Source organism: Eupeodes corollae, chromosome 2, assembly GCF_945859685.1.
Source record: "Eupeodes corollae chromosome 2, idEupCoro1.1, whole genome shotgun sequence".
NCBI lineage: Eukaryota > Metazoa > Arthropoda > Insecta > Diptera > Syrphidae > Eupeodes > Eupeodes corollae.
The window spans coordinates 85,287,662-85,307,572 of NC_079148.1; the positions used below are offsets into that span (position 1 = coordinate 85,287,662).

Consider the following 19,911-nt stretch of genomic DNA (forward strand, 5'->3'; position numbering starts at 1 on the left):
TATTAAAGTATTTTTGGCAGATTTCTTTGCTTTAAACAAAACTGTCGAGTGAAGAAAAAGGATAGTTACCCTGGTTACATGAGGAGATCAAGGAATCGAATTGAGATTTTGATCCAGGTATATGGTGGCACTGAATCGAGGAATCGAATTCAAATGGAATCGAAATGACTTTTGGGTTTTATTTGTCTGCGTTCTGCTACGTGAATAAGTTTCAAATAAATTTCACAATTTATAACAATGCTCTTAAGACAAACTTTCAGTGGGATTGGATCAATTAACCCTATTTCGATCGGATCCAGGTCTATACAGGTCCTGATTCAATTCGGATTCAATTCTCCTTGTAAACGTGGTAAGTGTGTTATCTAAATTCTAACACACTTTCTCACCACACCACATTTTAGGCAAACCGAAATGACAGCTGAGGTTCATTATCATTGCAATGGAGTATTTTTAACAACAACAAACATACTCAATGTAACATATCTATATAGAATGTTTTTGGTTTTCAACATTATTGAAGTTTACACTTTACCTTTACTTTACTGCAGGACTTTTAAGGGATTTGCTTTCTTGGATCACGAAATAATAACAATTCAAGATGCCGAAAGAACAATTTCGCGAAGCTGATGTTATCAAAAAAATGTAAAGAATAAATATGCCAAGTAATTACTTTTAAGAGTAACATTTTTCTAATTGAAATTGTTTACAACAGCTCCCATGTGCAATTTTGCATCAACAGCCCTGAAGAAATTCAACAGGAATCGCATTTGAGAATTGTTTCAAAAAATCTCTATCAAGGACAACGTGAACCCGTTCCGTATGGAGTCTTGGACAAGAAAATGGTTTAATACATTTTTGTTTGGCAATACATAAAATAATATTTAAATTGTTGCAGGGCATAAGTTCAAAAGACACCTTGTGTGAAACGTGTGCCCAAGGACTAAATGAATGTATTGGACATTTTGGTTATTTGGATTTAGCTTTGCCAGTGTTTCATATTGGTCACTTTCGGTCGACAATATGCATTTTACAAACTATTTGCAAAGCGTGTTCACATGTGATGCTCAAAGAACAGGATAAGCTTATGTATGAAAAGAAATTGCTCAACGAAAACTTTTCTTACCTTGCAAAAAAATCGTTGCATTCCCAGATCCTTACAAAGGCAAAGAAGCAAACTAAGTGTCCCAATTGCGATGCAGTAAATGGTGGTGTAAAGAAGGGCGTGGGATTAATGAAAATTCTACATGACCCATTTAAAGGAAAAAAAAACGATCCAATTATAACAAATGCTCTAGATGAACTATTAGCTGCTACGGATAATAATAGAGAATTGAACCAAATGATGAATGCATATAACCACGTGGAAGAACTTAACCCGCTAACAGTTTTGGAATTATTTAAGAATATCCCAAAATCAGATATACCGCTTTTAGGAATGACGGCAAAAGATGCCAATCCAGCTAATTTAATTGTCACCAGAGTTTTTGTGCCACCTGTTTGCATTCGTCCTTCAGTACTGTCAGAAGTTAAAGCTGGAACGTAAGTAAAATTGAATTTAAAATATTTATAGACAGTTGTGACTAAATAAGCCACGACTTACATTTCATTCCTTTAACATTTTCTATGTTAGTTAAACATAATATATTGTTTATTTACTATCTAATTGGTCCACAAACTTCAAAACTTGATTACAAGCGTTATAAAAACAATTTCACAATTCTTTATTGTGAATACCTAAATTGTGTGCACTTTGTTTAATTATCCTAATCAAATTTGTACTCTCCTAATTCATACAAGTCATACATAAGACTGATGTTGTTTCATGGTATGCATGGTCTAATTTATTATAAGATTTTTGGAGGACGAACCAGGATTTTGATCTCATGAGAATAAAATTCCTTAAATAATTATAATTATAATCAACTAAGATTGAGAATTCTTTGTCTCATTTACTTACTTACTTAAGGTGGCGCTACAGTCCTGATTGAACTAGGACCTCATGCAACAAACTTTTCCATGTAGCTCGATCACTTTCCATTTGTACCTAAATAGCGGCCTTCCTGTACTGCGCTGTCATGTGGGCGTGGATTCGAAGACTTCGGGCCGGAGCATTGGTTTCCATTTGCTCTACGTAACCCAGACATTGTTTCATCATCTCTTTCACTCGTATTCTATGCATAAAGATCAAGCGAGAAACTTCTCTCGAAACGACGCGAGGTGCTTTCATCCGCTTTTGTCACATTCTTTCCTTCGTGTGGTTATATGTAACGACACTTTGGTTGCTCCAGAGAAAGCTTCACTTAAAAAAAAAAACAGCGGTTAGCAAGAGTAATTCTTCGTTTGACCTCAGCGCTGGTGTGGTTTTCTGCATTCATAGCAGATCCTATGTAGAAAAACTTTCTAACTACCTCGAAGTTACGCATGTCGATTCTGACGTTTCGACGGGGACGTCGGTGTTGTAGGCTCATGAAGACAACATGCACTTTGATTTGATCTCATCGATCATTTTTTCCGCTTCTGTTTTAATACTAACAAAAGCCCCATTGACATCACGTTGAGTTCTTCCGAATATGAGCAATTGGACAGACTTTTGAAATATAGTGCTTCTAGTGTTGACTTGGAAGCTCTTCACTATTCATTCAAAGACGATGTTGAAAAAAATCACATAACAGCGCTAGTGAACTTTGTCTAGTGTTTTTTTACATCAAAAGATAAGGTTAAGTTGTTTCCAATCTTTATGAAGCAGCGTGAATTTTTCATGGTCATCCTGTAGAAACGGACGAGATTGGCAAGGATGCCAAAACTAAAGGTGGCTCTTTACAGTTCTTTCGATGGATGATGATGTCAATGGGTTCTTTCCATTTCTGTCGTAATATAAATATTCTATCGAGTGTGGGCTTTCCTAGTCTAAAGGCATTCCTCTACAGTTGTACAGTTAAATCGTAGAACGGTACAGTTTAGATCGTCTCCTATTTTCAGTATCGTTTCGTTTGTTGCTTTAAACAAATAATTTTAGATCTTTAGGTAATTCTTGAGCAATTTTAAGTTGAAGAAAAGGTAGTTTAAACTTTTTTTTTTATAAGTTACACGCACTCAAGGGGTTATTATTACCCATAGCATGGACAAAGTACGAGATTTGGAAAATAGTTAAGGATTTAAGGGGATTTTAAGCTCTTTATTGTTATGTTGTAGAGTTACAATTTCTTCACTAATCTTGCCTACGTCTGTCTTGGTCGCCACATTTTCCAGCTTCGAGTCTAAAAGTTTAGCCATCGTGCTTTCTATAACAGAGGTCAAGTCGCTAATAGGTATATTAATAGACTTTTCAGCGCTTATTTCACGTTGATCGTAGCCTTTCGGTGTTCCAGCCAAACGACTATTAATTTCTGTGTCTTCTAACACTTTATTTCTTGTATTAGATCACTAAACTTTATTGACTTTATTTTTTAATTAATTATATATGTGGAGCCGAATTGTAAACAAACTTTCCTCTTTAAAACCAGGGTTGCCAACCCTTTTTTCAAGATATAATATATGTATTTTATAATGTGGGAATTTTTTTTTATTTTTTTTTCATGTTGTTATTTTATTTAAGTACTGAGGACGATCTTACAATGAAACAAAGTGAAATTCTACTTATAAACGATGTAATACATAAACATATGACAAGCGGTGGAAAAATAGAACTTATTCAAGAGGATTGGGATTTTCTACAGCTCCATGTTGCTCTTTACTTTCATAGTGAAATTTCTGGCATACCAATCAACATGGTTCCAAAAAAACCGACTCGTGGTATTGTGCAACGTCTTAAAGGAAAACAGGGACGTTTTCGAGGGAATCTCTCAGGCAAACGTGTTGACTTCTCCGGGCGAACAGTAATTTCACCAGATCCTAACCTTATGATTCACCAAGTTGGCGTACCCGACAGAGTGGCGAAAATCCTCACCTATCCGGAGCGTGTTAATCCAGCAAATATCCAAAAGATGAAACAACTTGTAAAAAACGGAACTAACAAGCACCCTGGGGCTAATTACGTCCAACAACGCGGAAGTACATTTAAAAAATACCTCGCTTACGGTAATAGAGACAAAGTTGCTCAGGACCTTAAATCTGGTGATATTGTTGAACGACATTTGTGTGACGGCGATATAGTGCTGTTTAATAGGCAGCCAAGTTTGCACAAAATGAGTATAATGAGTCATCAAGCTAAAGTGCAGCCTCAACGCACGTTTCGTTTCAATGAATGTGCCTGTACCCCATACAATGCTGACTTTGATGGAGATGAAATGAATTTGCACTTACCTCAGACCGAAGAAGCTCGAGCTGAAGCTTTAGTTCTGATGGGAAATAAATCTAATTTGATTACACCAAAAAATGGAGAGATTCTTATCGCAGCAACACAGGATTTCATCACTGGAGGCTACCTTTTAACACAGAAAGATGAATTTTTAACTAAGGAGCAAGCAATGCAGTTAGCGGCATGTATGTTAGCCGGTCCAGATTCAAACATGGTTATTGAAATGCCTCCTCCAGCTATTTTAAAACCCCGAAAGTTATGGACCGGTAAACAAATCTTCAGTCTTTTAATGCGGCCAAATAGTAATTGCCCAGTTAAAGTTAATTTGATTACAAAAGGAAGAAACTATACAACAAACTTTGATCTGTGTGTAAGAGATTCATGTAAGATAGAATGTGTTTTGATTTTAACTTTAATGTTCATATTTTGTTTTATTTAATCAGGGGTTATAATCCGGAATTCCGAGTTGTTATGTGGTTCAATGGACAAAGGAACTATGGGATCAGGAACAAAAAACTGCGTGTTCTATGTTATTTTACGAGATTTCGGGGAAGTATTTTCAACAAAATGCATGTGGCGTCTTGCAAGGGTGAGTTTATATTGATCATTACATTTAGTGAAGAAAAACGCTTTCAGTATTTTTATGTAAACGTCAGTGGCTGACAATCTACCATCGAAAATGGACAAATGGCCTAATGACTGAGTTTTTTAATATCTATAATCTACTGCGACTAGGTGATAACAAGAGTATAGCTTTTTTACTTAGCTGAAGGTTTCTCTTAATTCGTCAATTATATTTACAGTGTTACGTGTTTTTCTTCCTATCTCAAATTAGATACTATTTATCGGTGACTTAAACCTAGACCAAAAGTGATCAGTTCAATGTGAAATTTTTTGCTATTAAGAATATTTACTCAAATGAATATGTTATATAACTCTCTTAATATTATTACATGGAATGCTAGAAACATTACATTTTTTTTTTAATTTTATCATTGATAAAAAAGCTGACATTGTATTGGTCTCAGAAACCCCTGTAGTGTAAATAAATTGATTTTACACCCAAACTTTAAATTTTATCGTCTTGACAGGAAAAACGAAATAGGAGGAGGTGTTGTTGTCATAAGAAAAGAAATCCTTTACTCGGTTTAGCCTAGCTTGCAATTTAGATGTATTGAGTCAATAGGAATTGATGTATTTTTATAAAATTACTCCAAGTGAGTATTTTTTCTGTCTACGTTAACGTTTTTTATGATGTCAACGAGACACCTACAAATTTGTCTTTATTATAACCCCCAAATTATGCATATGTTCCTACATCTAAATTTAAAAGTCCTTCTACATAAGACGTTTTTTTTACAAATATAGGAATTAATTGTGACAGGCCATTAACTTTAAATAAAAAAGGGTCTGACCATCTACCTGTGACGTAAACATGAGTCACAACCACAAATTCACAACCAAATTTTCTGCAGCAAATTTGAATTTATTTACTCCCTTTTTGAACATAAACTGTAATCGCATTCCTACTACCCCCGTAAACAGTACATCACAAATTGATTCCATGTGCAATAATTTTGTTTCTTTATTAAATAGGGCTGCATACTTTGCAATACCTAAGTGTCCAGTAAAAGATGATCGTTTGGCTCGACTTCCTAATAATATTTTACTATTAATAAGACTAAGCAGTTCGGAAAGAAGGAAAAGGCTTCGCTACTTCTATGACAGTTTCCTCAACAGTGCGAAACTTTTAGATATATTAATATCAAATTAAATTGATAAGTAAGGACGATGCTAGCAACTAAAGGCCTATAAGCTTACTGAGCTCTATAAGCACAAGCTTGTTCAATTTAGCTTTCCTATGGTGGCAGTAAAAATTATTAAATGCTTTTTAAGTTTAAGAAAAATTTTAAAATGAAATAAATTCATAAATTGGGTGGCGCAACAGTCCGTTAAAAACTAGGGCCTAGTGACTTACAACTCTCAACCATTCCTGTACTGTGACTAGGGATAGAGGGGACCTACAGTTTTAAGCCGAATCCGAACGGCTTATTTGAAATTGAAAGCACTGTTAATGCCAAGAATTACTTTTGCAGAATTTGTCAATTCCTCGCAAGAGGCAGCACCCGTCAAAAAAACTTTAGATGGCACAGGCAGGGATCGAAACCAAAAAATCTAGTACGACAGTCCAACGCACTAACCATCATGTACTACTTTTCAACTGGTTACTTAGGCGATTTTCTTACACAACACCTCGAATCCAATGCCATACTCTACGCTGATGACAATTTAATAGTCCTGATGAGAGACTTCATGAAGCACTGAATTTAGGTACTAAAAAATAGGGTATGGATCATACTTACTTACTTTACTTTAGTTGGCGCTACAGCGCATTGTGCTCCTGGGCCTCAAGTTGTCTCCAGTTTCGAATACCAAGTTGACGTGCGTCGGCCTCAACTTGATGACTCCACCGGAGATGAGGCCTGCCTCTACTTCTTGTTCCCTCGGGCTTGGCGTTGAATACCTTACGGGCTGGAGCTTCGATGTTCATTCGCTCTACATGCCCTAGCCATCTTAAGAGGTTGTACACACACTTTTTTGACCAGTGGCAAGTCGCTGCACAGCTCGTATAACTTCTGATTAAATCTTTTCCGCCAGATGTTCCTTTGCCTGTCGACACAAACCCGACAATAGATCGTACGCAGAACCTTCCTCTCGAAGATAACAAGAGATCTTCAACCGCCTGTGAGAGGATCCATGCTTCTGCACCATGCAGCAAGACTGGCATGATTAAAGTTTTGTACAGTGTCTTTTTGGTACTTCGCGTTAGGGCCTTATTCCTCAACTGCTTACGTAGGCCAAAGAAACAACGACTAGCAAGGGTAATTCTGCGTTTGATCTCTCAATTGTCACATTGTAACCAAGTCTACGATGTGAATCGACTCTATTTGATGACTGTAAATACTTCGGTTTGTCCTCGTTAATGCCAAGACCCATTTTCTCGACATTAGAGGAGGCACCCTTCACTGCTAGTTTGGTTCTTCCCATAATGTCGATGTCATCTGCATATCCAAGACAAAGATGGTGCCACCCGTATTGGCGTTGGTGTTGCGCACCACTCTTTCAAAAACATTGAATCAGCTACATGGCAGCGCATCGCCTTGTTGAAGTCCTCTGGTGGTTTGGAAGGTTTCGGTCGAGTCTCTTCTAAAGAAGATCTTAACCTTGATAAATGCGAACTGATTTGTTTTCGCAATGCGGCTTGTAAAGGCCACATTGGTGTTCTTTAAAGTCGATATCTTAAGCTATCCATAGATGGTAAATCAATTCCTCTGAGAAAATCGTTGGGCGTTAATCTTCATGAAAGGTTGAAAATGAACCCTCATGCGACAAAAGCCCTTAACAACAGCAAAGCGGCCAAGTTATAAAAGTTGTCAATTCTACTAACATTGAACCAAGACCAAACTGCTAATGAACAAGAGACTAACACGCTCCTTAATTTCCTATGAGTTCCTTATATGGTTTGAAATGACGCCCAGCGTGATACTGGAGCTCCAGAGATTCGAACGTTATATTATTCGAAAATGTATTAATGAATACCGCAGACCAGGAGGCAAATGGCATACCAATAAGACAATGGGCAGGTTCATACAACATAAGGGACTTCAACTAGTTAGACTTTCAAGTGTCATACTCATGAGACAAGCTGCAAGTCCATCACGATTTGTATTGTAAGGAACTATTGATTATCTCTTTTGCAAATTGACAAGGAACTTAATAAGCATGAAGTGAAGTTGGGCAGAAAATAAGTAAATCATAGAGCGATAAAGTTCTGCTTTCAGTTGAATGAAAAAACATGATACTCCTCAGGCAAGCTACAAGTCCATCACGATTTGTATTTTGTATTGCAAAAAAATATTAGTAATTTATTTTCCAAATTGACAAGGAATGTTTTTAACGAAAGCATTAAATGAAGTTGTGCAGAAAATAAATAAATCATAGAGTAATAAACTTCAGCTTTCAGTTGAATGAAAAAAATGATCAACTGCCATTTTGATAGAAGTAGACCTGACTTAATAGTTTGGGAGATTTTTCTTGACTAACTTTCCATTATATAGTTGACTTAACCGGATGGTAATTTTTTTGGCAGCTGGCCAATCAGATACAAAAACTTGCCTAACTTTCAATTCCCTTATGTCGTCTGAAATTGACCAATTTTTTGGCAGCTTGTCAATCAGATACTAGAAACTTTCTTTACTTTCAGGTCCCTTATGTCGTCTGAACCTGCCCAATCTACAGTGACTCAAAAATCTCTCCTCTGCTTTACTATCTAACCTTATCCTTCACAATATGGTAGATATGCCATTCGATCTTGCCGGTATTTTGACAGATCAGATATTTGTTGTTATGTGTTGTTTTCTTGTGCTTTATTTTTCTTTTATTTTATATTTTATTTGTTGTTAAATTGAAAAATTTCCGACATACATACATACATGTGTATACTTTTTTCCAATTAAAAAAGGAAGTCTTTAGAAAAAAAGAAGACAATTTTCTTAACAGATGCAAGAAAATATGAAAATGTATTTAAAAAAAAAAAAACAAAAAGTGGTGCAAAAATATTTAAAAAACAAAAAAAAATATGAAAATAGCAGGCAATAACGAATATCTTGTAAAATTTGTGACTTCCTGTTTCGTAGTTTTCAAATTCTTTCAAAATCTTGCAAACTTTTGTTTGTTTTTTAAAAAAATGTCTGAAAACTAAATTATTGGACAACGCTGCAATTATTTAAAAACACAAAACATGGTTGTTTAAACGATTGCAAGAAGTCTGAGTATACACGATTTGGAGATCTTTCAATATTGTTAGATTTTTTGAAAAACATTTTAACCAATTTTCTATCGATAATGTCTGCGGAGATTAGTTGTAGGGAGGTGGGAGAGGATATTTTGAAAGTTGACCCATCTTTCGAAATTGAGGAAGTAAAGGAATTCACTACTGGGTGATCGAACAAAATAATGTAATTTTGGATACCTATACGTGCATTTAGAAAGATAAAGATAGCTTAAATAAGTTGAGTAAAATTAAGTACCTTCTCTTTTATACCTTTTTTTTTAATACAAAATTTGCCGACGAATGACTGACAATTATTTTCTGTTACTTTTGACTGATAAAAGTGGGTGTTTACATGATTGATAGAAAATTAAAATGTTTTTCAAAAAATCTAACAAAAATAAAAGCACTAATAGAGAACAAAAGAGTGTGAATTGGGTTCATTGATCCCTTTTATTTCCTGTGTACGGATGAAACTATACTTTAACACAAGATATTTTCTGTCTTTTAGATGGCATCTTTCTTCATGCAAAACCGAGGTTTTTCTTTCGGCATCAGCGATGTAACACCCAGCTTTAAATTACTTGAAGAAAAGCAAAAACTACTCGAAAAAGGATATCAAAAATGTGACGAATATATTATTCAAATGAAAAAAGGAACTCTGCAATGTCAACCAGGCTGTACTCCAGAACAAACCCTAGAGGCCGTAATGCTTCGAGAATTGTCCAGTATTCGTGAGCAAGCAGCTAAGGCGTGCTTTCGTGAATTGCATCCTACAAATAGTGCGCTGATAATGGCTCTTTCGGGATCAAAAGGTTCCAATATCAATATTTCTCAGATGATTGCATGTGTTGGTCAACAAGCCATCAATGGAAAACGAGTTCCAAATGGCTTTGAGGACAGAGCATTACCCCATTTCGAAAAGCTTTGTATGTGCATAAAATGTCATTTATTTTGAAAGTCCTTAAATGTAACATTCTTAAAATAGTTATGTAGTCTCAAAATTTCTATTAACTGAATGAAAATGTTAAGTACCATGGCCAATTTCTTGACAAAGTTCTAGTATCTAAAAGTCGGTTTATTGATAAATTAAAAATCGATTGAGTTCTAACTTATTTCTTCATCAAGTTTATATATTATATAAATATTTGAGTAGTACTACCATGGAGAGGAACAAAAGGCATGACGCCTGCTGGTAGGAGGCGGAAAGAATTTGGAATCCACTTGCAATCTATGTGGAATATATTAATGAGCGAAAATTTTAATAAAGAAAAAAATAATTAAAGAAAAGAAAATAGAGAAGAATGCATGCAAGTTTAGCGAGAATTTGAAGGAGACAGTAAAAAAACATTTTTGTTATTATTTCTTAATTATTTTTATAATTATATTTTTTTTTTTGCTTGTTAGGGAATGAAGAAAAATATTAATTTTACTTAAATTACATTACTTGCTCGTTCTATTTACAGTTATTATCATCAGAAATGTTAGTTTTTTTTTGTATAAACATTTAACTGTCATTTTAGTTCAGGTGAACATTAAAATATTAAATTTCACTTGAAAATGTACATTAAATTTTTACTTTACGTTATGAATATCAAAATGACAATCAATATTTTGAAACAATTAAAAACTGAAATGATTGAAATGTTAAGTGAACGACGTGAAAATTATGATTTCACATTTTATTTTTTATTTTATTTGGCATATATGTACATTATGTACCTATGTATATGCATATGTAAACTTAATTTCTTTTTATACGTAAAACAAAATTTTTATTTCATTTTACGTAAACATTAATATAACATGTCAGTTCACAAGAATATAAAAATTTGTATATGCCCGTGAATAAAGAAATTTCATTTTAACGTGAGTGAAAACATTCAAAAACCTTAAAACTATTAGAAACCTTTTTTTTTCTAAGTTAACACTAGAACGTCAGTTGTGCCAATCTTCAAAACCATTTTAAAAAACATATGCAATCAATTAAAGTGACTTATGTGAACATTAAAATTCACGTGAAAACTTATACTGTTTAAGTGCAAGTATTTGAAAAATCGATATTTTCAACATTTTACATTTTTTTGTTGCACAATTTACTTTGTAGTATATTTCATAATCTACAAAATCTAGCTAAAAACTTTATTGTAGAATCCACCCAAAGTTAAAGCGAAAAATCTCCCTAACTATTAAGTCAAGTCTTCTTCTATCAAAATGACATTTGATCGTGTTTTTTCATTCAACTCAAAGCTGAGCTGTATTACTCTATGATTTATTTATTTTCTGCACAACTTCATGTTATTATTATATAAAATGTACCAAGCAGATTGAAATGGTATTGTAGTGTTTTGTAGACAATTAAGTTATGTTTTGTGTTAGAACTTTGTGAAAAAATTGGCTGACAGTGCTTTAATTGCAAACTTAAAAATTAAGGCAACATGGACTTTCTTAAATGTTTTTTTTTTAAGCGTATATACTCATTCGGTTAGGAAAACATGAAACTAATTTTATTCTATCCTTAGCAAAAATACCGGCTGCCCGAGGTTTCGTTCAAAATAGTTTCTTTTCTGGATTGACCCCAACTGAGTTTTTTTTCCATACAATGGGTGGACGTGAGGGCTTGGTAGATACTGCTGTTAAAACAGCTGAGACTGGATATTTACAAAGACGATTAGTTAAGGTAAATATTTATAAGTAAGAATTAAAAAGGGAAACAATTTATTTTCCGTATGAAGTGCCTCGAAGATTTAGTCGTACATTATGATGGTTCGGTTCGAAATGCCATTGGGGAAATTGTTGAGCTTATATATGGTGGAGATGGTTTAGATCCTGTATTCATGGAAGTAAAAAACAAACCAGTAGATTTCTTTAGGCAGCTAAATCATTTACGTGCCGTTTATCCATTCAGAGAAGAAAAGGCTCTTAAATCCGTTGATATAGAACCGTTTGCTAGGAAAGTCTTACAAGAAAATTATTTCGCCACTTCACGTAAGGACTTTCAAAACGAAGTTTTGTAAGTGTGATTGTTAAAAAAAAAGTTTATAAACTAACTAAAGATTTTTATTGTAGAGATTTCATTAGAAAAATAAGTAAACGTATTGGTGAGATTCAAGAAAAATACAAGAATAACCGAAATTTGGCAAATGAAATAGACCGACTGAGTGAAGGACAGATACGAAAGTTTATGGAGCGGGTAAATGACAAATACAATCGAGCTGTTACTGAGCCGGGGACAGCTGTTGGTGCTGTTGCAGCTCAAAGTATTGGTGAACCGGGAACACAGATGACATTGAAAACTTTTCATTTTGCTGGTGTGGCTTCAATGAACATCACACAGGTATAAAAATAAAACCTATTTAACTTGAGGTTAATATAAAATGATTATTATTTAGGGGGTTCCGCGTATAGTAGAGATCATTAACGCAACTAAAACAATCTCAACGCCAGTCATAACCGCCGAAATTTACAATAATACCAGCATGGAATTTGCTCGAAAAGTCAAATCTCGTATTGAAAAGACAACTCTTGGAGAGGTAAGTTAAAAGAGATAGCAAAAATATTGGTCTAACATTTTTTCAATAGATATCATCATACATTGAAGAAGTTTACAAACCAAGCGACTGTTTTATAGTTATAAAGCTGGACCTTTATCGAATCAAAGTCTTGGGACTAGAAATTAATGCTGATACAATTCGTTACTCGTAAGTTAAAGAATATTTCTTAAAGACAATATAATACTTTTAAATTTAAGCATTTGCGTCTCCAAATTGCGTGTGAAACCAGCACTAGTGGACGTTGTTGGGTCTTCAGTACTTATTGTACGTATTGATAGTAGCAAGCACGGCAGCGGCTTAAATGCAGAGCTGCAACGCTTAACTGCTTCAATCCAAAACGTGGTAGTGGCTGGCCTTTCAAATATATCACGGGCAGTAATTGCTGTAGACGATACAGTATTCCCTCATACCTACAAACTTTGCATTGAAGGAGCTGGACTGAGGGATGTAATGGCTACTTATGGAGTTGTGGGTTCGAAGACTAAAAGCAACAATATTTGGGAAGTTTACAACACCTTAGGTATAGAAGCTGCCCGAACGACTATTATGACTGAGATAACGGATGTAATGGAGGGCCATGGTATGACGGTGGACCATCGCCATATAATGTTGCTAGCAAGCCAAATGACTAGTCGTGGAGAGGTGTTGGGAATCACCCGACATGGTTTAGCGAAAATGAGGGAAAGTGTTTTTAATCTAGCATCGGTAAGTAAGCATTGCTGGTATAAAATATATTAAACGAATTAATAATAATAATAACTAAGCAAAGCTTAAATATGAACTTAATTTCTTGCTGTCAATGCATTTAAGTGCATTGCAGATCTACATCTCACCGTGAATAGACTATGCGAAATAATTACTTGATAAATTGCGGTTAAATTTTGTTGGGGTTCAGGAGCGGATCAGTTTTTAATTTACCATTAATGCATAACACTAATAGTAAATTGCAGTTGAGAAGTTTTAGTGCCCAAATTAAATCTACTGCATAGATAACTGTCTTTTTTTTGTGTGTTTTGTGTATTGTGATGGCTGGTAATTTCTGTGTTTATTATAGCAATATTTGTGGGCTTAGGAAAAATTCCCATTCTGCATAAGTTCATACTATTTTGAACAGTCCAGCTGTTTTGGCACTAAGCAAAATCCAATTTGGTGAAACCACCGATCACTCGAAGTTTAACCTTTACGGTTATAGCTTAGTGCCCATCAACTTCTACCACAATATGGTCAGTGCACCAACAAAAAATTTAATTATATATGGTTTAAATCCACCGTCCAAAGGCGCATCATTCATACGTGCTTTATTTATCGTAGCCCAAGTTTGGATAGCAATTCTATTTCTAACGAATTCAATGCGCTGTCCGATTCTATCCAGAGAATTATATCCCATTTTCCACATAGTAAGATCGTTGTTACTGGCGATTTCAATGTACACAATTTTTTGTAGAATTTTTTTGTCAGATAATACCCGAAGGAATGTATATCGAGATTTTTGCTGAGTTAAACCACCTAACTCAGTTAGTTGACGAGCCAACTCTGATTTCTGACGTTGAGTGTCATTCCGCCACCACTCTAGAATTGTTTTTTACCTCTGATCCTAGTAAATATGGGATCAGTGTATTATCGCCTCTAGGTACATCAGACAACTGTGTCATATCTGCTAATTTCTCAAACAAAAAACCCTAGTCAAAGAGAAAACCTCTACGAGAACTGTATGGCAGTATGAGAAAGTCAACTGGGACGGTCTCAAAGACTTCTTCAGGATCTTTAAATGGTCACTATGCTTCCTCGATAGTGACGTGAATTCCAGCGCAGATATGGTTACAAATTTAATTCTTAGTGGAGTGAGAAATTTTTTCCCGAATAGGGTAAAATCTATCAAACCCAAAGATAACTCGTGGTTTGATTGGAGCTGTAAAGAGCTTATTAGGATCAAAGATGTATTTATAAAGCCAACCCCATTAAGGAAATCCGGAATAAGTTCAAACAAGACTTATAACGGACATATTCGACGAATTAATTTTTGCATGACCAGAAAATATGGCAAACAATATTACAGTTTCCCAGAGGTAGTACCCATGTCCGGTCATTTGTAAAAAATATGCGCAACACAACATCAGTTCCTACGCTCGCTTCCAATAACACTCCTTTTGTAAGTTTGATTGATCAAGCCAATTTACTTGCAGCACAGTTTTCTATTTATTCGATGCTACCAATGTTTGTACTCGAAAGCGTAAACGATTCTATGCACGAGTACGAATCTTCTTTGGGTGATTAAACAGCATCAAGTTCTGGCTACGTGCATCACAGCTCGTCTCATCTTTAGTGATCACATATTTAACGTTTTCGAAAACGCTGATTAGTGTTTATTTTACTCTAATCTAGACATACTCTATTAAGCCTTTATTTTGTTCCAAATATAATTGAGAGTTGGTTGGGAGTTGCATTTACCCCTTTCTTTATTTCTATGAATGGCAATCAATGTTAAATTTGATTATTTTCTCATATTTCATTAAATTTCTAGTTTTTCATTTTTTGTTCCTCCCAAAATATGTTAATGATACCTAAAAATCAAGGTGTAATGATATTAACCTATATTTTTGCATTTCTTAATTTTATTCTATTCTCAAAAAATGTGTTCTTTTTTTATTATCTCCCTCGTACTCTCAGTAATATAGTATTCTCGTTCGAATGCATATTCGTTAAGTCAGAAAAGTTTCCAGGTGTTAAACCTGTATTGTCACAATGCGGTAATAAGTTTTCTATATAAAGCTGTCATACTGTTTGGAGTCAAAATAATTAGGCTTTATAGTTAAAAGACGTGCTTACGAAAAAGATTTTAATTCCAATGTCTAGTTTATAAACAAAACAGCTTCTCATCTTTCTTTTAAAAAAAAACGCCACTTATAGGTGACACCTAAAATACATTAATTTCTAACAACAGAAATAGATAATCATATACATGGAATAAAATTTTCCTGCTAACAAACGTTATTTACCAACACCAGAACATATAAATATTCTTTGATCTGAACTTTTAAGGTTAAATTTCTTTTTGCCCTTATTTATAATGTTGTGTGTAACGGTTTATTAACGATGCAAAAATATGTAGTTTTACTTTTTCGGAGAACACATATCCTTTGTTATGTATCCATTGGCAATCTGAAATCATTTCTTGTTTTTCCCTATTCTATTCCTATTTCCCTCACCCTGCAATGCCATTTTTATGATATTTTCAAAAAATTGATGATTCTTCTACTAATCGTTTTGTTGCTGACTGCTGGTCTCTTTCTTCTTTCGAAATTCCAAAGACTAGAATGGATTTTAGTTGAATTGCCAAATAAGTAGCTTCTCATCTTATTCCTTAAGCTTCTTTCCTTTTCCATTTCTGCTAAAATTATAAATCCCATTTTCGTTTTTAAATCGTAAAATACTGTCATAAACTGTGAAAAGCGCTCCAGTGCACAGTTTTTGGTATTTTTCGTACTTATTTACTGACTATGCAACCAAACTAATGATGGTTAAGTACAACAATTGTATACTCCCTTACACTTTCTTGTCAGAAATTGCATTGGGAACATTTAAATTTGTTTGCACTTAGTCCGATTAGTCGTTAGAGATGTAGTTATAAGAACAAAATATTATAACCACAAGTCACTCATAGGTGAATCTGGAAATTGAAGAGTTAAAATTAAGAACAGGCATTGTGTCATGTTTTTTTGTAATAATACATTTTTCACCAAATCAATCATTGGTCGCATTCATAAAGCTAGTGACTACGTAGTAAGGGATTCTGATTGTCTAAAACAAAAAAGATAAGTTAAAGTTATCAAATCAAAAATGTTTCTTATTTTATATATTTGCATTTCTCAATAATATGACAGTCCCAGATTGACTAGCTTTGTAGTGTAGTTTTGCAATGCGACCATTCTTTCACACACCAACATGTCTTCTGTCATATATGTATGTAAATACTTTTTTACGTACATATATTATGAGCTTCTATTATAATACATACATAAATAGGTTAAAAATTAATACAGTCCTTTTTTTTTGGTGTATTCACAATATTTGTTTTTCTTCCCTAGTTTGAAAAGACTGCGGATCACCTTTTTGATGCAGCATATTATGGCCAAACTGATGCTGTTGATGGAGTTTCGGAAAGAATTATTTTGGGTATGCCAGCTGCTATTGGAACAGGACTTTTCAAACTCGTACATAACCACAAAGATACAAATCTGGTACCCTGTGAACTACCTCTTTTTAAAATTTCATCTGCAGCATAAAACATTTTTAATTTTTTTTTATAAAAATACAAAATTGATAATCAAATCTGTAGTTTTCAATTTTCTAATTGATAGTTTTTTACAAGTGAAATGTGAAAAATACCGATTTATCGTTTATTGTATCTAAGCGGTACTTTCTATTTAAAAGTAATTTAGTTAATAATTGTAGAGTTAGTGTTCTGTATTAAATAACACCAACTTTTTCTAAGATATTTTTTTTTTGAGTTTTAAATACATTTGTATGTACATACATTATTTTTATAACACAATAAAAGTTATAAAAAAGTGCGCGTTGTTTTCCTCTCTTAAGTGGCCTTCAAAAAATATTTTAAATCTCGGTGAGTATTTTTTCGATTAGATCATTGGTGCTAACCTTGTACGATTGTTACTGAAAAACAAAAAGACGTTTTAGGCATAGCGAATGCGGCGGTGGATAGATAATAGTGTTGTAAAACAGTGAAAGTCCAAGGAAATAAAAGAAACAATTTATGTATTTAAAAATAACGTCTTTGCTTCTCGTTTTTATTCATATTAAGATACATTAACGTTGAAATATTTAAACTGCAAGAGTAAGACCGAAAAATGAATAAGATATAGAATAAGTACGTAATAAATATACATATATATATGTATGTATGTACATATATACGAACCTGAAACGTAGATTTTTTCATCCGAAATGATTTCTAAAAACATCACCTGGAAATTCTTCTATTATTTGTATGACGCAGATGAACCATTCTTTTTCATTTGCTTTCATTCCTTTTTCTTAAATATATTCTCTTGAACACTTCCAAAAAATGTCCCATTCAAAACATTTCAAATAAGTCCTAATAAAGCATGCTCGATGCACATTTTGAAAGAATTTTGTTAAGACACTAAAAAACAAAACACCTGTAACTAAAAAAAAAACTTAAATTTTTTGTCTTTTTGATATTTATGAACTATATTTTCAGCCAAATTGCTTCTCTGGTGGCCTTTGTTTATGCGATAAATTCAGCCTACGTCGCGTCGATGAAAGAGCCACACAACTTTGTTTTCTGCAACACTAGCTCACTGTTGCACCGAAGACCTTATCCGTTATTTGATTTTCTTCTTCCAGTTAGCATCCATCTAACCAAAGAGTTTGTATATGAATTTGGTTGCTCTAGTCTTAGTTTAAGATCAGTTGTGCCTTTAAGGTACCTAACTAGCATCTTTAATTCGTTCCAATCTTGTGATGAGGCTTGAGAAACCTTATAACTTAAATTGAGACGCTAACTGCAGTATCCGTTCTAGAATTAACGGAAATATAAAGAAGACATTCGATAAACTTCTGATTAGAGAGAAAAAACTAATTAGTTCTTTTCTCTCTGCTTCTGATATTTCTCATTATCTGAAAGCAAACATGGATCAGACGTTTCTTTACTATACCTGAGTTCCAATTGAACATTTGAGGTCTTAGCATTTTTCAAACCCATATCTTCGACTATCATATTGATGTAACCTGTTTGACTTATGTATCAAGAAATGTCCGTTGCTATCGCGATTCACATCAAGTCCGAGATATTGTTTGATGGCTCCTAGACTTTTAAGTTCAAACCTTAAACCAATGACATGCTAAAATCGTCAATAAGCCGAAAACATTCTTATTTAATTTGCAAAACTTCATGTTGCTTTCCTTCAATTATGATGAAAAATGGAGCATACCGCATAAACCCGTTTCATTAAAAAGGCTATTGAGAAAAGCAGTTTTAGCATCAAAATGCTACACGTGCATTTTCCTATGTGAGAAGAACCCTTAGCGTTGTATGACGAACGACGGGAGCAAACGTCCCGCCATAGTCTACTACATACCGCTAACAAAAACCTTGCGCAACCAGAGGAGATTTGTAGATATATTTTTCTCCACTTTCTGAAGACCCATTTACAACCCACTGTTTTTCTGCCAGTAGGCAATGACACAATATACCAAGTTTTGTTTTGCTGCAGTGACGGCACTTTTCCAGAATTTAGCTTCTTTGCTACCCGAAGTCTCTTGCAAACTTGTTGGATTCTGTTTCCCACTTTTGCATTATGACATAAACCTCGTTCATGTTAGACATTCTTTACTCAACAATTCAGTCTTCACTAACACCCTGACCATTAACCGCCTTTTCATCGAAGCCAAAGAACTGAGGTTCAGAGGAGGAATCAACATCTTCACCAGGAAAATATTCCCCATCATCTTGCTCAGCATCATAGAGGAAATATATTATAATATATTTCCTCTATGCTCAGCATTTATCAAGTCTTCTTCAGCTTTGTTTGGCTACCTGCGTGCACCTATACCAATAAATAATCATTTTGCAGCTCTCGTATATTATTTGTATCCCAGCAGAAACTTCGACGCACGTCTTGTTCTTGTTCAAAATCACCTAGGCGATCATGGTGTACGATCGCAGTTAAAAAAAAGGTGAACATTTTGGTTAACCCTAAATATCTTACGAACCAAAAATACTAGAGACTTAAATTATTAATTATATAATGTATTGTAACGTGATACCAAACAAATATATTTTTTGAAAAAAATCCAATTTCCGTTTTTTTATAAATCAAAAAACTGAAAAAAAATGTTTCACCTCGAAAATTTTACGAATGAAAAATAATTTTATCTCAAAAACAATTTCTTGCAACGAAAAATAAAATTATTGACATCTGGTAAAATTTTGAGAAAAATCAAATTGACAGTTTTTTTTATAAAAAATAAAAACCTAAGAAACATTACTCACAGTTGGTAAAAATTGAGTTTCGACTCAAATATCTTTTCAAAAACTTGAGATTATGGTTTCCAAATAATTTTAACTTATAAGAAAAAATGTTTTCAACATTTAGTAAAATTTGGAAAAAAATTGAATTGACAGTGTTTTTAAAAAAATTAAAACCTAAACAAAAAAAATAATAATTTTTTTAAATGAAGAACCAAAC

At 33.8% G+C, this 19,911-nt stretch overlaps 1 protein-coding gene across 3 annotated transcripts; it reads left to right on the forward strand.

Annotated features, from left to right (window-relative positions):
• Positions 1-513: 513 nt before the first annotated feature.
• On the forward strand, positions 514-16,984 carry LOC129944234 (DNA-directed RNA polymerase III subunit RPC1). Of its 3 annotated transcripts, XM_056053542.1 has the most exons (13): positions 514-642; positions 713-842; positions 896-1,539; positions 3,596-4,680; positions 4,741-4,886; positions 9,640-10,057; positions 11,651-11,808; positions 11,864-12,141; positions 12,198-12,465; positions 12,521-12,661; positions 12,711-12,829; positions 12,880-13,387; positions 16,768-16,984. In XM_056053542.1, exons 1-13 carry the CDS (start codon positions 599-601, stop codon positions 16,963-16,965), a joined length of 4,137 nt encoding a protein of 1,378 aa, XP_055909517.1. In that variant the 5' UTR covers positions 514-598; the 3' UTR covers positions 16,966-16,984. The 3 variants fall into 3 exon arrangements, with proteins under 3 accessions (XP_055909517.1, XP_055909519.1, XP_055909518.1); XM_056053544.1 differs by lacking the exon at positions 16,768-16,984 and having other exon boundaries at positions 12,912-13,098; XM_056053543.1 differs by lacking the exons at positions 514-642; positions 713-842 and having other exon boundaries at positions 950-1,086; positions 1,151-1,539.
• Positions 16,985-19,911: the final 2,927 nt, after the last annotated feature.

What these genes read in the sequence shown, in the direction of transcription:
- LOC129944234 (XM_056053542.1), top strand. Translation starts at nt 599, where the DNA reads ATGCCGAAAGAACAATTTCGCGAAGCTGATGTTATCAAAAAAAT. An exon ending in GCATGTGGCGTCTTGCAAGG is followed by an intron (nt 4,887 to 9,639) that starts GTGAGTTTATAT and finishes TCTGTCTTTTAG; the next exon opens with ATGGCATCTTTCTTCATGCA. An exon ending in GACTTTCAAAACGAAGTTTT is followed by an intron (nt 12,142 to 12,197) that starts GTAAGTGTGATT and finishes TTTTTATTGTAG; the next exon opens with AGATTTCATTAGAAAAATAA.